The sequence below is a fragment of the Chrysemys picta genome, unplaced genomic scaffold (assembly GCF_011386835.1).
Source record: "Chrysemys picta bellii isolate R12L10 unplaced genomic scaffold, ASM1138683v2 scaf3, whole genome shotgun sequence".
NCBI classification, from domain to species: domain Eukaryota; kingdom Metazoa; phylum Chordata; order Testudines; family Emydidae; genus Chrysemys; species Chrysemys picta.
Window position 1 is genome coordinate 71,571 of NW_027052710.1, and position 17,644 is coordinate 89,214.

General features: G+C 48.5%; 1 protein-coding gene and 1 pseudogene across 1 annotated transcript in view; both read left to right on the forward strand.

The window, feature by feature from the left end:
* The first annotated feature begins 6,661 nt into the window (after positions 1 to 6,661).
* On the forward strand, positions 6,662 to 9,366 carry LOC135977540 (IgGFc-binding protein-like; annotated as a pseudogene).
* A 3,609-nt stretch (positions 9,367 to 12,975) lies between these two features.
* The window catches only part of LOC135977541 (intelectin-like protein), a 30,369-nt gene continuing 25,700 nt past the window's right edge, over positions 12,976 to 17,644 (forward strand). The window contains exon 1 of the mRNA XM_065578805.1: positions 12,976 to 13,155. Within this exon, the coding sequence (XP_065434877.1) occupies positions 12,976 to 13,155 (180 nt within the window). The remainder of the gene's footprint in view (positions 13,156 to 17,644) is intronic.

Sequence of the window (17,644 nt, forward strand, 5' to 3'; positions counted from 1 at the left end):
GCTGAGGCAACAAAATGATAGAGTACTGTTTGCTGCTTGAGTCCGAACATGCTCATGGTGATAGAGAGCAAGCTGTGAGGAAGGGTCCTTCTTTGCAAACTGACGTAACGGGTTAGACCCCAGCTTACTGGAAGGTGAAAGAAAGTTACAGCACATGAATGGCCATTTTAATCCCTTTTCTCAAGACTGTAAATGCTAACTTGGACTGATCGGAGAAAATAACCATCCAAAAAATGAAGCGGAGTCATGACACTCCGAGGTGGCATTCCAGCTTCTCAGAAAGGAAGGTGTCCAGTCTGTGAAAGAAATTTACTGAAACATCTCTCAGGGTGAGATTTTATCTGTACTCAATTGTATTACTATATTAGGCTTAGATTTGCGTGTTTTATTTTATTTCGCTTGGCAATTCACTTTGTTCTGTCTGTTACTACTTGGAACCACTTAAATCCTACTTTCTGTATTTAATAAAATCACTTTTTACTTATTAATTAACCCAGAGTATGTATTAATACCTGGGGGGGGCAAACAGCTGTGCATATCTCTCTATCAATGTTATAGAGGGCAAACAATTTATGAGTAAAATGGATTTATTTGGGGTTTAGACCCCATTGGGAGTTGGACATCTGAGTGCTAAAGACAGGAACACTTCTGTAAACTGCTTTCAGTTAACTCTGCAGCTTTGTGGCATGTGGTTCAGACCCTGGGTCTCTGTTGGAGCAGACGGGAGTGTCTGGCTCAGCAAGACAGGGTGCTGGAGTCCTGAGCTGGCAGGGAAGGCAGGGGCAGAAGTAGTCTTGGCACATCATTTGGCAGTTCCCAAGGGGGTTTCTGCGATCCAACCCATCACAACTATAGCTCTCATTTTCTACCACCACAGAGAAGTTTGCCAGCCCAGCTTCACTACTACGGACTCTGGCCAAGCTGTAAGTGCAAGTGCCCTGGAAATCAAAGGCCCGTCCGTCAAAGGTCAGATAGTGAGGGTCACCAGATGCTACACATTTGCCAAAGCATGTGGCGTGGCAGCCTAGGATTCCATTCTCCACCCTGCACTGCTCGTTGGCTCCGCAGGAGGCCTTCTGGCACTCAACGACCCTGTTGTGTTTGCACTGGCACCTTTCCTGGCAGGAGGCGCTGGGGTAGAACTCCTCTCCCTTCCTGTAGTACCTGCCCTGGTGCACACAGACACACTGCACAATGGGGACACACCAGTCTCTGCTCAGGAGGAACCCGGCGTCAAAGAAACAACCTTCGGCACGGGGGCGTCACAGCCATCAGGCCCCTAAAGGCTGTGCAGGTGGCAGGGCAGCCGCTCTCACAGAGCTCGTAGTGGGAGTTACTGGGGCAGGTGGCACATGCAGGAGAAGATCAGAGGAAACGTGCAGCTGGGGGTGAGAGAAAGCTTCTTAAATTAAGGCACCACCGGAAAAGAAGGTGCAGGTATCACTTACAATAGTGTTGTTCAGGGGAATTGGGAGCCAAAACTCCTGGGTTCTAGTCATGGTTCAGGGAGGGACATGGGGTCTACTGGGTTGGAGCAGGCAGGGCTGGGAGCCAGGACTGCTGGGCTCTATCACTGGCTCTGGGGGGAAAGTGGCGTCTAGTGGTTAAAAGCAGGGGAGACTGGAACTCAGGCCTCCTGGGTTCTAGTCCTTGCTGTGAGCAGCCAAAGGGATCTAGCCAATCAGAGTTGGAGGGCTTGCAATCAGGTTTCCTGGGTTGTACTGCCAGCTCTGGGAAGGGATTAGGATCTAGTTGCTTAGTCACAGAAGGGCTGGGAGTCAGGATTCTGGGGTTTTCTTTCTCTTGGAGGGACGTTTGGTCTAGTGGTTAGAGCTGCAGACAAGGGGACGTGTTCCAAGTTGAAACCCAAATTCTGGAGTGGGCAGCTATGTATGGTTTAGTGATGGAGGACTTCGATGGCCAGGGCTGCGTGGCGCTGCAGAGCTGTGGGTGCTTCAAGAAGTGGATATATTACAAGGTACCGCCCCCTGTTGGGGGTATTAACTCCTATAAGTTCACTTCCTCCACACCCTGCTCTCATCAGCCATGTTGGATCAGACCATTGTCAATTGCCAATGGCAATACAGTAACTCCTCACTTAAAGTCATCCCAGTTAATTTTGTTTCATTGTTCGGTTGCTAATCAATTAGGGAACATGCTCGTTTCAAGTTGTACAATGCTCACGTATAACCTTTGGCAGCCGCCTGCTTTGTCCACTGCTTGCAGGAAGAGCAGCTCGTTGCAGCTGGCTGGTGGGGGCTTGGAACCAGGGTGGACTGGCAGCCCCGCTATCAGCTCCCCTAAGTTCTGTGTGCAGCAGCTGCCTGCAGTTCAGCTGTGTCCCTCCCCGCACTGCCATGTGCTGCTCCTGCCCTCTGCCTTGGAGCTGCTCCTGGGAGCTTCTTGCTTGCTGTGCAGGGGAGGGGGAAAGAGGGGAGCTAATGTCAGGGTGTCTCCCTCCCCCCCTACTCTTGCCCCCCACTTACCCCTTCTCCATATAGAGCAGGGTGGGGACAGGGCAGGGCTCAGGATGGAGAGAGCTTGCTAACCGCAGCTGCTGTCTCAACTTCCTGATTTTTGTACTTAGAGTGGGGTCAGCATACTTAGAGGGGCTATGCACATCTTTCTCTCTCTCCCACACACACAGGGTGTGTGTCTCTGTCTGCCACGCTGTCTCCCCTCCCTCTATTCGTGCTGCCTTTTAGAGTGTGGGGCTACGTTAACAAAAATGTGTTAACCCTTGAGGGCTCAGCCGAATGCTAGTTAATCATTTAGCAGTAAGGTATTCCCCGGGAAATATCCCACCCTCTTCCACCCTTTAACTTCACCACCTCAACCAAACTTCACAATCATCAGTGCTGTGTACAGTATTAAATTGTTTGTTTAAAACGTATAGTGTGTGTGTGTGTGTGTGTGTGTGTGTATATATAATATAGTTTTTTGTCTGGTGAAAAAAATTTCCCTGGAACCTAACCCCCCCATTTACATTAATTCTTATGGGGAAATTGGATTCGCTTAACATCGTTTTCTAAGTATAACATTATGGTGGAGAATTGCGAAAGGGGGAATATTGGCATATGTTGTGGTTATTGTGAAAACTGGTGTGCACATGGCCAGCTCTAGAAGGCTTGGCACTTCTATTTTGCCAACCAGACAAACTCTGAAGGATATAGGAGTTTGTCCACCCCCTAGGTCTTGAAGGATATATATAGACAGAGGTGAATCTTGGCACTTGTATTTGGTTAACCAGACAAACTCTGAAGGATATAGGAGTTTGTCCACCTCCTGGCCCTGAAGGGTATATATAGGTAGAGGTAAAATATACATATAAAAATTACTATATGCAAATTACCTAACTGATAGAGGAAGGAGAGAACTGCCCATAATTGGCAGCACAAAGGAGCCACAGATAAAGGACATATCTGGTCAGCAAACAAACTACCCGAAACCAAAAGACTCAAATTATGACCCTCCAGAGGAAGGTGGAAGGAGTCAAACCTAAGAATAAGAGGGGGACAGGTTAACCCTAAATAGAAAACTGCAGTATGCAGTGCTGAAATCTGAAGACAAATACAAAAGTTTTCTGCTTATATGCATGACACCCCTACCTTTTAATTCACCAAAAGCCCAAGGATATAATTCATGGTATAACAAGATACTTTTAATAGATTTGATGTTAATATTAAACATTGGGATAAATGTAATGTTAATAAGTATCTCTGTAACAATGCATAGTGTGTATGATTTTGAAAAAGGAAAACCTTTAAGGTCATATGGTAATGATGCTTCTCAGCTATTACCTGTGAATAAATGTAAAGCTTAGCACAGCAGAAAAACCATTATAAACTTGGTGTTCTGTAGAAGAAGGGAAACTGAGGTACACCACCTCCTGAATTTAATGACTGAACAGTGAGATAATTTCCCCTAAACCCTTAAAGGTAAAAGCCATTGAAACCTGGCCTGCCTATAGAACAAAAACACAGGAAAATAGGGGGGTAATTCTTCTGTTTTGCCTGAAATTAGCAAGGCTATTTGTAAAAGAAAGGGATATTTTAAGCAATAATCTGCCACCCCAAAAGGGGTAGAAACATGTTGTTTTTGTCTTTCAGAAAATCAGAAAAAGCTGATACCAGCTGAAGAGCCACCCAGAATACCATGGATCTACTGTCGTGACAAAACTTGTGTTTTGTGTTTTATGTTTTGTCTTGTGTTGTTTGTCTTGTTGCTAGCATTGTTATGTATTGAAAACTACTGCATTAAAAGCATTTTAACTATATTTTCAGAAGCCAATGTTGCAGAAGGGTGGAGGTCAAGGAATGCCAGTCTGTTAACAGGGAAACATCCTCAGGTAGCAGACACAATATTAGGAGGGATTGGTTTTGGAGTAGGAATTATGAATACTGAACCTGGAGGTAATTAAGAATAAATTAAGCTCTCCGTCCCAGCTACAGGACAGCCTGATACAAAAACAAATACATGCTAATGTGGATCTAGTCCAAATAAGTCTGGGTAATTTGAAAGCTAGATGGAATATGTGGCTCAATGCTATCACCTGGCTGCTGTATAAGAAACAGATGGAAATTGAAAACCATACTGCTATAGCCATGGGATGTAGTGAAATACAGATACTTGCTTTGTCCACCTTAGAACACGAAATGTTTTGGGTAATATCGGGAAACACTAAGGTTTTAATACACTTGCTAAAGCAAAGAAAAAGATCATTGTTTGATACTTATCAATATGAATGGATGCAGTGTGTTTCTAGCATGGTAAGGCCAGACCTTTTAATTGGAGAAATTGTTGGTAAAATTGCACCCCAACAGTCTCTGGAAGCAAGGATATGGAAAGTTAGTCCACTCCCCATATTGCACATGGGATCTTTCTTGCTACCCCGGATCTCGAGCCAGTGGGCTGGGGAGGGAGGGAAGCTATTGGACACCAGAGGTTGAACCGAATGGACTCCTCAAAAGTGGGTATGTTTGTCCTTACCTATTGCCCCAGAGCCCTGTACCAAAGATATATCGCTGGGATCGTGTATGTGGGATGAATTGGATAATGAGACCAAGGTACTGTATAATGGGCAATGTGTATGTGTGAATTCTTGGGAAGAGGTCTTTTGGGAGATGAATGTAAATGCAATGTAAGTACTGTGTTTACCAATAATCACACTTACTATCTACCACAGCCAGAAAAATTTCATCTTACTGTGAGCACGAATGGCTCCTCTGGGAGGGGGAGGGGAAGGAGCGGCTACGTTGGTTGGAGCCGTTAGGGAGCAGCTCCTGTGGGGGAGGGGGTTGCGTCGGTTAGAGCCATAAGGGAGCAGCTCCTGCGGGGGGGGGGGGGAGCCAGATTAGATTAGATTAGAGAAAAGGAGAGACTCAATACATTGTTAGGAGGATGGATTAGAGGATAGGGAGATTAAACAGATTTAATGGATGGGTAGATCGATTAGATGGATTGGGTGATTAAATAGATTAAGTGGAGGATACGTGGCTAAAATTGATGGAGAGATTAAATGGATGTAATAGATAGATAGTTTTGTATTGGCAATTGTAATCAGTCACCCTGAAGAAAAAATGGTGGGATTTTTTTATGACTAAAAAAATTTCCCAAATTGAAAATTTTTTGGTTTTGGAATCAATAAAATTTCATTTTCAAAAGCTACTTAACCTGCAAATGGGAAACTGAAACATAGTTTAAAAATGTTTTTTTAAAAAGGAAAATAAAAAATGAACAGAATGAAAATGAATTCAAAATTCACCATTTGGGGTTTGTTTTCAACCAGCTTTACCTGTAAAGTTCTTTAGGGGGCGGGGTTCTGCAGGGCTACTTCCAATACTGCGTGTACGACTATTGCTTCTTCAAAGGCCAACAAACCGTGATATGCCAGCTTATCACCAGCTATTCTGCAGCCTGCCAGGCCACCGGGGTGACTATATATACCTGGAGGACCAACTCCTTCTGCAGAAGTGGAAGCAGCTTGGGACCATCTTCTGGGATGAAAGTTAATGTATGAGGGAAAGAAAACAGGGTCTTTGCTCAAGGGAAAGACAAGTTGGTTGGTGTTCAGGGAAAGGGATATGAGATGTTTCTCCCCTAGGGGGTGCAGGCTTTGATCCAGCCCCAGGGTAGGGGGACTGGCCAGGTCAGGGTGGGCCTGGGAGATGATATGGGGCTTTTCCCCTCTAGGGGGCACCAGCTCTGATCTGATCCCAAGACAGGGGAACTGACTGGCTCAGGGGCAGGGAATTGGAATTCAGGGCCTGTCCCCTGGAGGATGCAAATTCCAATCCAGGCCCTGCCTAGGGGTAGAAGTTGACTCAGGGTGGGTTGTCCAGTGATATGGGGCCTGTATTTCATGAGTGTGTGGGTCTCATGCAGGTCATTATTGTACATATGAGCCTGTCACAGAGCTCATGCTAATATCTGGAGTTGCCAGTGTCAGAAGAGGCCAAGAGCTGAAGGGGCCATGGAGACTGAACTTTCCTCTGACAAGGGGTCCTGCAACAACATACTGGCAAGGCACAGTATGAAGGAAGCTTGCCTGGCAGCTTCCCATACTGCACCCAACAGACTCCATTCTCCAACCCTGACATTGTTACATAGTTCAGAATCCATCTAGTTTTCTTTTATGGCATGCTACCGTCTTGTTGTTTCAATGACAGGTCTCTCCTGTGCCCAAAACAGCCACCGTGAGGTCTACACCCGGGGCTGCCAGTCGACCTGTAGCAGCCTCTATGCCCCAGTTCAGTGCTCGGCCCAGTGCTGGGATGGCTGCGTGTGTGATGAGGGCTTTGTGCTCAATGGTGATGAGTGCATCCCTATGTCCCAATGTGGATGTGTCTACTTGGGATTTTATTATAAGGCTGGGGAGACCTTCCACCCAACGTGCCAGGAGCAGTGTGTGTGCCAGGCCAGTGGAGATGTGGTTTGTAAAGTTTTGTCCAGCCTCCCTAATGAGGAGTGCAAGCTAGTGAATGGCATCCGGAAATGCCAGCCTGTCGGATCCATAACATGCTACGCAGCCGGAGACCCCCACTACCTCTCCTTCGATAGGGTCGCCTTCGATTTCCAAGGCACCTGCACCTACATCCTGGCCAAGACCTGCACCAACACCGGGAACCTGACATTCTTTGCCATGAAGGTGGAGAATGTGGCCTGGAGCAATGGGAAGGTGTCTGTCACCAAGCTGGTGTCTGTGGAGGTCTACGGGCTCATGCTCACCCTGCTGCAGAACAGGAAGGGGCTCGTCATGGTAAGTCCTGCTCAAGATGTTCCCAGGGGACTGAATCCTGCAATGGGGCAGCCCCACTGATGTGGCAATGCAAGGAGCACTTGTCTCCTGCGCGCAGGCAGGAGGGGTCAGACACCCAGGTTCTGATCCTGACCTAAATTGGCACCAGGGCCAATCCAGAGGCATCCCGCTGAAGAAAGCAGAATCTTTGGATTTTCTCTGGGTTTTCTCTGGGACAAGTGAGATCGGAATCCTGCCCTCAGCTCATTGCGCTCAGTGTATGATTGCAGAGTAAGCCCAGGGAACTGATATCAGAATCAGGCCCTGATGCCATTACACTGGAAGAGGTGACCCTGGATTTACCTTGGGGTCAGTGAAATCAGAAGTGACCATAACATAATTGAGTTCAGTGGAGTCACTACAGATTTGCCCAGGTGTCACTGAGAACCTATCTTCTGCCCATAACCCACCCCTACAGCATCCACTCCCCCGACTCACAGGGAATGCTCCATCTCTTCCATGTGGACGGGGTGTCTCACAACCTCCCTGTGGTTGTGGCCGATGGGCAGCTCCAAGCATATCAGCATGGTGAAAACGTGCTGGTGCAAACGGACTTCGGCCTCACTGTGAGCTACGACCTGGTTTACCACGCCAGAGTCACCATCCCAGAGAACTACCCGGGCCAGACGTGCGGCCTGTGCGGGAACCACAACGGGCGTTGGGACGACGAATTCCTCCTCCCCGATGGAAGGGCGGCCCCTAACGTGGCAGCGTTCGGTTCTGCCTGGAAAGTCCCGATCCCGGGGGTGGCCTGTGAGGATGGATGCACCAGGAACAGCTGTCTGGTCTGCAAGGAGATGAAGAAGGACTTCTTCAAACAGCGCAAATACTGTGGGTTGCTCACGGTGCCCGATGGCCCCTTCACCACCTGCCACAGCACAGTCAGCCCCACTGTGTATTTCAACAGCTGTCTGTATGATCTGTGCCTGGGCAATGGGGACTCCCAGGTCCTGTGCCAGAGCATCCACAGCTACGTGACGGCCTGCCAGGAGTCCCGGGTCACCGTCCAGACCTGGAGGAGCACCTCCTTCTGTCGTAAGTGCTGTGATGCTGGTACAGCACAAGGGCCTGTCCCACTCGCTCCCCTCCCTCTGCAGGGCGGGGACAGTGATTCTAGGTATCTCATTCCAGGCCGCTGGGCTTCTTCAGAGACTCCTTTGGGTGGGAACCAACAACTTCATGTTCCGTTATAAAGGTGACCTGGTCCTCTCGTCCCTGTTAGATTCTCCTCTCCTTCATGTCTGTCCCTCTAAGGTGTGGGGTGAGATCTCTCCAGCCATCAATTACTTCTCTCTCTGCTTTAGCTCTGAGCTGTCCGGCCAACAGTCACTACAAGGTGTGCGCCGACCTCTGAACCACCACCTGTGCCAGGATCACCGATGCCAGGAAGTGCCCAGACACCTGCGCCGAAGGCTGCCAGTGCGATGATGGCTTCCTCTTCGATGGCCAGGGCTGCGTGGCTCTGCAGATCTGTGGGTGCTTCAAAAAGGGGATATATTACAAGGTACCGTCCCCTGCTGGGGTATTAAATCCTATCCGTTCGCTTCCTCCACGCCCTGCTCTCATCAGCCATGTTGGATCAGACCGTTGTCACTTGCCAATGGCAATACATGAATCTCTGTAGAAAGGCGAAAGGCACTAATGGTGCAAGGCTTGTTCCATGAACCGTGTCCCTGCAAGGGCAGTGGAGTCTAGGGGTTGGAGCAGGGAGCTGGGAGTCAGGACTCTTCGGTTCTCTCCCCACCCCTGGAAAGGTAGTCATGCTGTTATACTTAGAAAATGAAAATCAGCAGGATCTTATTCAGGGAATAAGGCAATAGTAGGGGATGTAACATTACAGTAGTTGTGGGGGACCATCCGGAAAATATGTCATACCAATGGTAAGCTGTTATCTGTCTCTCTGCAGTGGCAATTCTTAACATATCCCTGTTTGTATTCATAATATGGATGGTTCAGTTTCCCACATTCCCTTTTGTTTGTTCTAGGAACTGTGTTACCTCTTTACCTTTTAATAGATGATTGGTGAATTCCTGCCATTCAATATCAAGATTGACAGAGAATTCAGCTAAATCAGTGCTCACAGTAAAATGAGATTTTTCTGGCTGTGGTAGATAGTAAATGTGATTATTAACTGACATGGACCCCTCCCCACAGGAGCTGCACCCCGATGGCTCTAACTGACATGGCTCCCCCCCCACAAGAGTTGCTCACTAACAGCGCCAACCAACACAGCCCCGTCCCCCACAGGAGCTGCTCCCTAACGGCTCCAACCGACGCAGCCCCCTCCCCCACACGAGCCGCTCCCTAACGGCTCCAACCGACGCAGCCCCCTCCCCCACACGAGCCGCTCCCTAACGCTCTAACCAGCGTGGCCCCCTCCCCCACAGGAGCTGCTCCCTAACGGCTCCAACCGACACAGCCCCCTCCCCCACACGAGCCTCTCCCTAACGGCTCCAACCGACGCAGCCCCCTCCCCCACACGAGCCGCTCCCTAACGCTCTAACCAGCGCGGCCCGCTCCCCCACAGGAGCTGCTCCCTAACGGCTCCAACCGACACACCCCCCTCCCCCACACGAGCCTCTCCCTAACGGCTCCAACCGACGCAGCCCCCTCCCCCACACGAGCCGCTCCCTAACGCTCTAACCAGCGCGGCCCGCTCCCCCACAGGAGCCGCTCCCTAACGGCTCCAACCGACGTAGCCCCCTCTCCCTCAGGAGCTGTTCCTTAATGGCTACAGCTGACACAGGCCCAGCCCCAGTCTTGTGTTTTTTTCACAAGTGCCGGGGTTTTGCCGGGGGGCTAGGGCTTGTCTGGTGATGGCGCGAAAAGCTCCAGGCCCCTGGTGAAGTCCAGCCCCGCTGGGAGCCAGCAAAGTCGCTCCTCTCCGCTCACCGCTCTGATTGGGGGAGCAAAGAGTCCAGCTGCCCAGGGTGGTGCCGCTCCCTCCCTTCCCGTGTCCCATGAGCAACGGGATGGGACAGCTCCTATGCTCCTCCCCCACCCACAGCACCCACCCTGGGAAGGGGCAAATGGGGGTGAGGAGCCCCAGGAGCTGCTCCCAACCCATTGCAGGCCTCCCTGGAACGGGGGGGGGGGTGAAAAATCCCAGGAGGAGCAGAGGAGAGGCTGTGGGGGGCTGAGTTGAGCAGGTGGGAGTCTGGGATTGCTGGGGCGGAGGCTGGGGCTGAACTGACGTGGGATTGATGGAGGTGGGGGCTGGGGGGCTGAACTGAGGGGAGCTGTACTGCTGGGGTGGAGAATGGGGAGCTGAACTGGGGGTGTTGGACTGATGGGGATGTGGGCTGGGGTGGGGCGGGGGGACTGGACCGATGGAGGGTGGGCAATGGGGGGTTACTGAGGTGGCTGAACTGATGGGGGGAATGGGTGCAGAGAGAATAGAAGGGGGAACTGGGGGACAGGATTAATTACTGCACAGGGGACAGGCAAATGTGGGGGTGACAGCTCCTGCAACAGGGACCAAAATCCCCTTCCCCTATAAATTGAGGAGAGTGGGCAACACGAATTGTCACATTGAGGTGGGCAGGGAGAGTTCTAACATCAAAAGACAGGCCGCAATTCACAGTGCAGTCCTTTTAAAAGAAGCTCTTTATTTTTGGGGGCCGATCTCATGAGTTTTAGGGTCTGACTCACAATTTTTGATCTCTTGAGATTGGCACCATAGACCCCTCCCCCACGGGGTGGCTCCCTAAAGGCTCTAACCAGAGCCGTCCCCCTCCCGCATGGTTGGCCTCACCAATTCCTAGTCTTAGTCCTTTTGAAATCCCAATGAAATAGTTTTTCTTCAGTATTTGCCAATTTGTGACAATCAAAAGGCTTTGAAGAGATGGTCCAATTTCAATGATGTTCTGATGGAAACCATGCAAATTCCAAAAGCCACCTGGTTTTCTCCCAGATTGCTGACCTGGCTCTTTGGCATCTTGCCAGCAGGATTGCCTCAGAGCCAGGTCTCCATTTCCCTTCAGAGAAAATTTTGCAATTGATTAGATTTATTCTAAATTGGGACGGAACCAATTTTCGAAATATTGAAATCCTCCACCATAAAGAATTACTTTTCTCCAGCCAGTTCTATCTAACATGATGCTATAAATTATTTCTGTCTCCGATTTGGGACCAGATTCACTGAAAATTTTGGATGGGGCCCATTGCTAATCTGAGCAGAGGTCAGAATGAAATGTAAATGACTAGTGCCATCGATTATGACCTTTGCCCTTTCTTTCTCACCATGAAGGTGAATAACACCAGGGCCCACTTACCCATCTCCCTCAACAATGGGGCCCTTCGTCTCTATCAGAGCGGCACCTCCCTCGTCCTCCGCACCGACTTCTACCTCAGAGTGTCCTACGACTGGAACAAACACCTGAGGGTCACCGTCCCTAATGACTTCTCTGAGAGCCTGTGCGGTCTATGCAGCAATTATAATGGGGACCCTTCCGATGACTTCTGGACCCCAGCCGAGGATCAGGATCCCAGTGCCATACTCCAGGAGCAAAACTGGGAAGTGGAAGATGAGGATCAGTTTTGCTGGCACAATTGCATTGGAGGTTGCAGACCCTGTGCCCCCAGCATAGCCAGAAAGTACAAGGAGGAGGCCTCGTGCAGCCTGATAACCAAGGTCTCAGATGGGCCCTTCAGCCAGTGCCACATCAAGCTGGATCCTACAGTCTATTGGACAACTGCATGTATGATCTGTGCCACAACGACAACTACAGAAAGGCCCTGTGTGAGGCCCTGAAGGCCTACGCGGACGCCTGCCAGCTGGAGGGGGTCAGAATTGGGGAATGGAGGCAGCTGGCCAGATGCCGTGAGTACAGATTTGAATGCCAACATTATATAAACGGGTCTGGGGGTCAGCACTCCTGCATTCTATTCTTCTCCTTAGGAGGGAGTGTGGCCTAGTGCTTTGAGCAGTGGTTGGGATATGAGGACTCTGGGTTGTACTGTACCTACAGTATCTCTGCCTGTCTGTCTATGGTATTTCTAAGGTGGCTCTCACTGTGAATATATAACATCTGCCGATGACACATGGGAGTCTGAGATAAGTTGATGCCAATTTTTAAGTCAATCATCCCTTTATGGGCCTGATCCTTTAGGGTGCCAGGCACCTCCTGCAATGTGATGAGCATCATTGACTCTTCTTGAGGTGAGTGGGATTGGAGAGCTCTCTGTGCCCCATTAGAGACGTCCCTTTCTGTCTATTTTAAATGCTGCTTTTTCATGGAGAGAACTTGCTGCTAAATCTGTGGGTCCTTCACTCTCCAGCCATGCAGTGCCCCCTGGAGAACAGCCAGTACCAGCTCTGTGGAACAGCCTGCCCAGCCACGTGTGTGGACCAGTCAGCCCCCAGCAGCTGCCAAGATCCCTGCGTAGAAAGCTGCCAGTGCAAGGATGGTTTTGTGCTGAGCCAGGGCAAATGCATCCCACAGGGCAGCTGTGGGTGCCAGTTTAAAGGGTGCCCCATGCCCCCAGTGAGAGCTTCTGAGTCGACAAGGCATGTGGGACATGGTGCATGTGCAATGCAGCCACTAGACAAGTCGAATGTGTGGGTGCTACATGCAAACGTTCAGAGAGATGCGGGCTAGTGAATGGCATACGGGGCTGTTACCCTTCCAGCTACGCCACCTGCTCTGTGACAAGGAATCTGTGCTATGCTACCTTTGATGGGCAGAGATACAACTTCCAAGGGCACCTGCCACTACCAGCTCACGGCTCTGTGCGAGAAGGCAGAGGGACTGGTGGACTTTGAAGTCTACTTCCAGGAGAACAATACCTCTCCTGTACAGATCAAAGTTTATCAGACCAACCTCAGGGTCAGCAATCAATTCCCTGGGAAAGTCCTGGTGAGTTTCTCAAATTGTCTCTAATTTCATTTGTGGAAAGTCACCTGTTTGATCCAGAAAAGTTGCAGACAGCGCATGGAAGGATTTTGAAATATAGGGTGAATTGTAACCACATTCTTCTATAAACAGGGAGCCAATGGAGATATTTAAGGACTGGGGTGATGTGGTTACACTTCGGAGTGTGAGAAGGTGTCTGAATCATAGGACTGGAAAGTACCTCGAGAGGTCATTAGTCAAGTTCCATGCAATCATGGCAAGATTAAGTATTACCTAGACCATTCCTGACAGGTCGTTGTGTAACCTGCTCTTAAAAATCTCCAATGATGGATATTCCACAACCTCCCTAAGCAATTTATTCTAGTGATTAACTACCCAGACAGTTAGGAAGTTTTTCCTAACATCCAAACTAAACCTCCCTTGCCTATGCCCAGTGATGCAGAATTCCCCCATGAGCAGCACCTTGCCCGTGGAGGCAGTTTAGGACAGAGTGGGGCACACAGGGCTGCTGGGGGGTCACAGACTGGGATTCAGAATGACTTGTAGGGGGGACAGACTGGCACATGGGCTCAGGAGCTAGTTGGGTGACAGCGTTGAGCCTGGGGAGGGGGGAGGGGGCTGCAGAGACCCGTGGGGATGAGGGGTGTGGGGATGGGGCAGATGTGCCTGACTGAATGGGACAGGCTTGGGGTCATCCAGAGTCTGCATGGGGGAGGCTTCCCAACACCCTAACAATCCCACCCCCCATGAAGAAAAACCTCCCACCCACACCCAACACTCTCCAGTTTCACTCCTAGGTTCCTTCTCTCTCCCTGAGGTCCTCCATTACCCCTGACTCCCCAAGCCTTTGCCCTGCTTCTTACAGGTGCAGGAATTACAGTTCTGTATTGTAATATAAATGAATTACACAAAGTTCTGTATGAATATGCCTAGTAAGGAATCTGTCAAAAACAACTTTGCCAGAATATTTTCTTTTTTTTTTCTTTTTCTTTTTTGGTCTCTACATACTGACAGATATCTTGAAATAAATTACCAAAATAATTGAAACTGGCATGATTATATTGTGTTATTTTGACAAGAAAGATATGTAGAATTTTGCAGAATTTTCAAACATTGTGGGCAGAATTTTTTATTTTTTGGTGCAGAATACCTCCGCGTGTAATTTGTCCTTATTGAATTTTATCTTATTTACTTCAGACCATTTCTCCAGTTTGTCTGATCATTTTGAATTTTAATCCTATCCTCCAAAGCACTTTCAATCCCTCCCAATTTGGTATCGTCCACAAACTTTATAAATGTCCTCTCTATGCCATTATCTAAATCACTGATGAAGATATTGAATAGAACTAGAGTCAAAACTGATCCTTGCAGCCAAAACTGATCCTTGATATGCTCTTCCAGCTTGACTGTGATCCACTGATAACTATTCTCTGGGAACAGTTTTCCAACCAGCTATGCACCCACCTTATAGTAGCTCCATCTAGGTAGTATTTTCCTAGTTTGTTTATGAGAAGGTCACGCAAGACAGTATCAAAAGCCTTACTAAATTCAAGATATACCACATCTACCTCTTCCCTCCCATCTACAAGTGTCCACACTGTCAGAGTGTGCTCTCACTCCCAATGGGGCACCTCCTTGTGGCTGCAGCTTGGAATTAGCTCTGCCTTTCTGAAGCCCCTGCCTGCGAGTGCTCACTGTATGACACTCTCTCTACCTGAACTCGATGGTTCCCTCTTTGTGGCTTGGCCCTCTGGCTAGGTCACTGTAGTTTGTCCTTTCTGGGAGGTTTGTGTACCAAGTGTCACCAACTGCCCCAGGCATTCTTCCAATTCATTGCCCCTCTATGGTGCCACATCCCCGGTGGCTGGTAGGGGAACGTGGGCTCACCCTCATCTTTGGGTTCCAGCCCAGGGACCCTAAAACCAGCAGCTACGGTCTACCCTGTCCCATGCCTTGTTTCTGTTTCCTTGGATTGCTTCCTATGTTGCCTCTATCAGTCTCCTCCTCTACCCTTCTCCGGCTACACCCTTCCCTCCTGGCCAAGAGCCCCCCACCTCTCCCTAGCCTCAGAGAGTGACTGCAGACCTCCTCCCTGCAGTCCCCTTCTGCCCTAAGCTACCTTGCTTTATACCAACCCCACCTGTTCCTGTTCAGCTTCACCCTTTAATTAGTTCTCATTGCTCCCTGGCTCCTCCTCCAGGTGCATCTTAGGTGGTTAATTGGCCTGTCTAGCCACCTTAACCCTTTCAGGGGCAGGTGTGGGGTGAGCACTCCCTCACAGTGTCAATAGCATCCAGCAGAGGTGGGAACCTGGGGAGCTGGGGCTCAAATAGAACAGAGAGAAGGGAACTGCAATAGCTAATGCCAGGGGAAATTCAAGTCTGGTTAGAGCTGGGATTCAGGCAAGCTGTAGGGAAGGAAGCAGGCCGGACTGGATGATTATTTGAACAGAGGTGGCTTATTATTGTAATCATGGACCAGAGTTCTGTGATGGGGTGAGAGGTTCCACCAGAGGTGAGCAATGTTTCATATCCCATGTGTCTTGCTTTAACAGGTGAACACTTTCCTGATAAATCTTCCCTTGAACCTCATTGATTAAAAAATCACTGTGTATAGGAACACAGCAGACAGAGACAGACACACACCTTGTTTGTGGGAGAGAGAGAGAGAGATGCACACTGCCCCTTTAAGTAAGATGACCCACTCTTAAGTGCATTGTCTTTTTAAGTGGATCAGGAAGTTGAGACAGCAGCTGCTGCCCCAAGCACTCTCTGTCTCTCTCCACCGGTGTCCCCTCCCTGCTCTATATGGAGAAGGGGTAAGCGGGGTGCAGGAGCAGGGGGACACCCTGACATTAGCCCCCCCATCCTCCACCGCAAAGCAAGCAGGAGTCTCTGGGAGCAGCTCCAAGGCATAGGGCAGGAGCAGCACATGGCAGTGGGGGAAGGGACAGTTGAACTGCTGGCAATTGATAGCCTGCAACTGATAGCCTGCTGGGCGGCTGCAGCACAGGGACCTTAGGGGAGTAGGGAGCTGATAGGGGGGCTGCTGATCCACCCCGGTTCCAAGCCCCCACCAGCTAGCTACAACGGGCTGCTCTTCCTGCAAGCAGTGGACAAAGCAGGCAGCTGCCAAACGACGTTAAAAGGGAGCATTGCACAACTTTAAACAAGCATGTTCCCTAATTGATCAGCAACGTTAACCGGGACAACTTTAAGTGAGGATTTACTGTACCAAGAAGTGTTTCTAGGAAAAGGAAAGTGTCCAGAGCTTACCACTTTTAGCACTGCGCATACAATTTTTCTTACTGTTCTTATACCACTGGTGATCTGACTTAACCATTTCATCCTGGTCTTCCTGAAACCACTGGAGACAAGTTTATTCCATAAGTGCTGGAAAAACTGTCAGTATTTTGGTTCTTTTAATTTATTTGTATTTTTGGTATTAAGGCAAAGTTACATTACTGGTTGTAATCATACTAATTATACATTATTTATTACTTATTCGGGATCAGATTAATATTCAGAGAACCTGGCTAAAGATTTTGGTTTGCTGACTGAGTTCTCCTCCTCTGAGTATGTTAAAAAGGATGACCAAATTTCTAAAAACCAATCCTCTTTCTGGAGTTTCACTTGTGTAAGTACTTGGTGTGAAAGCTTTTCCTCTACACGGACAGCCCACATTTTACTTTCTTATATAACACACCCTATTCATATAATACAATTCCATAGGAGGAGGAGTCACATTTTTCCAGTAATGTGCAGTACAAAGTCTAGCTGCTAGCAATAAGAAGAAAATACTTTGTCATTCTGTTTAAAATGCAGATCCTTTACTGGAGCATTAAGGAAGGAGGTCAGGGGATCTCTAAGAAGCCAGCATTTTGTCATAAGATGGATCTCTTTAATAATTTCCTCTCAAAACTTTCTAATTCCTGGACACAACTACCACGTGTGCAAGTATGTTCCCATTTCCTCCACAATCTCTCTAACAGAGCTTTTCTCTAGCAGCAACAATATGATGGATCTTAACTGAAGTCTACTGTCATTTACACACTAAATTTATATATACCCACTCATGCAGATCAATTTCTTTCTCCAAATCCCTCTCCCATCTTTTCTTCTGGGTTGTTATCTTCTCAACATCTTTTTCAATCAAAATTGTTTATATCTTAGAAATTACATTTCTATTTTTCGTAAAGGCTTTAATTTTATTTACACACACACACACACACGTGTGTGCATACATAAATATGTAATGTAACTGAACAATACAGTTGTACTGTATGCTGAGTGCTTTGGTAGGGAGAAGGTATCTGATGATTACTATTGTTACAAAGTTAAAGGGGTTAATTTGGATACAACCAAATTTGGTTATTTTTAACATAACTATGACCTTTCTATGACTTTTACTAAAATTTGCCATGATGCCCACATTGCCAGATACACAAATCTCTTGCCAACAGCAGTTAGTAATAGAGAACATTTGTTTATAA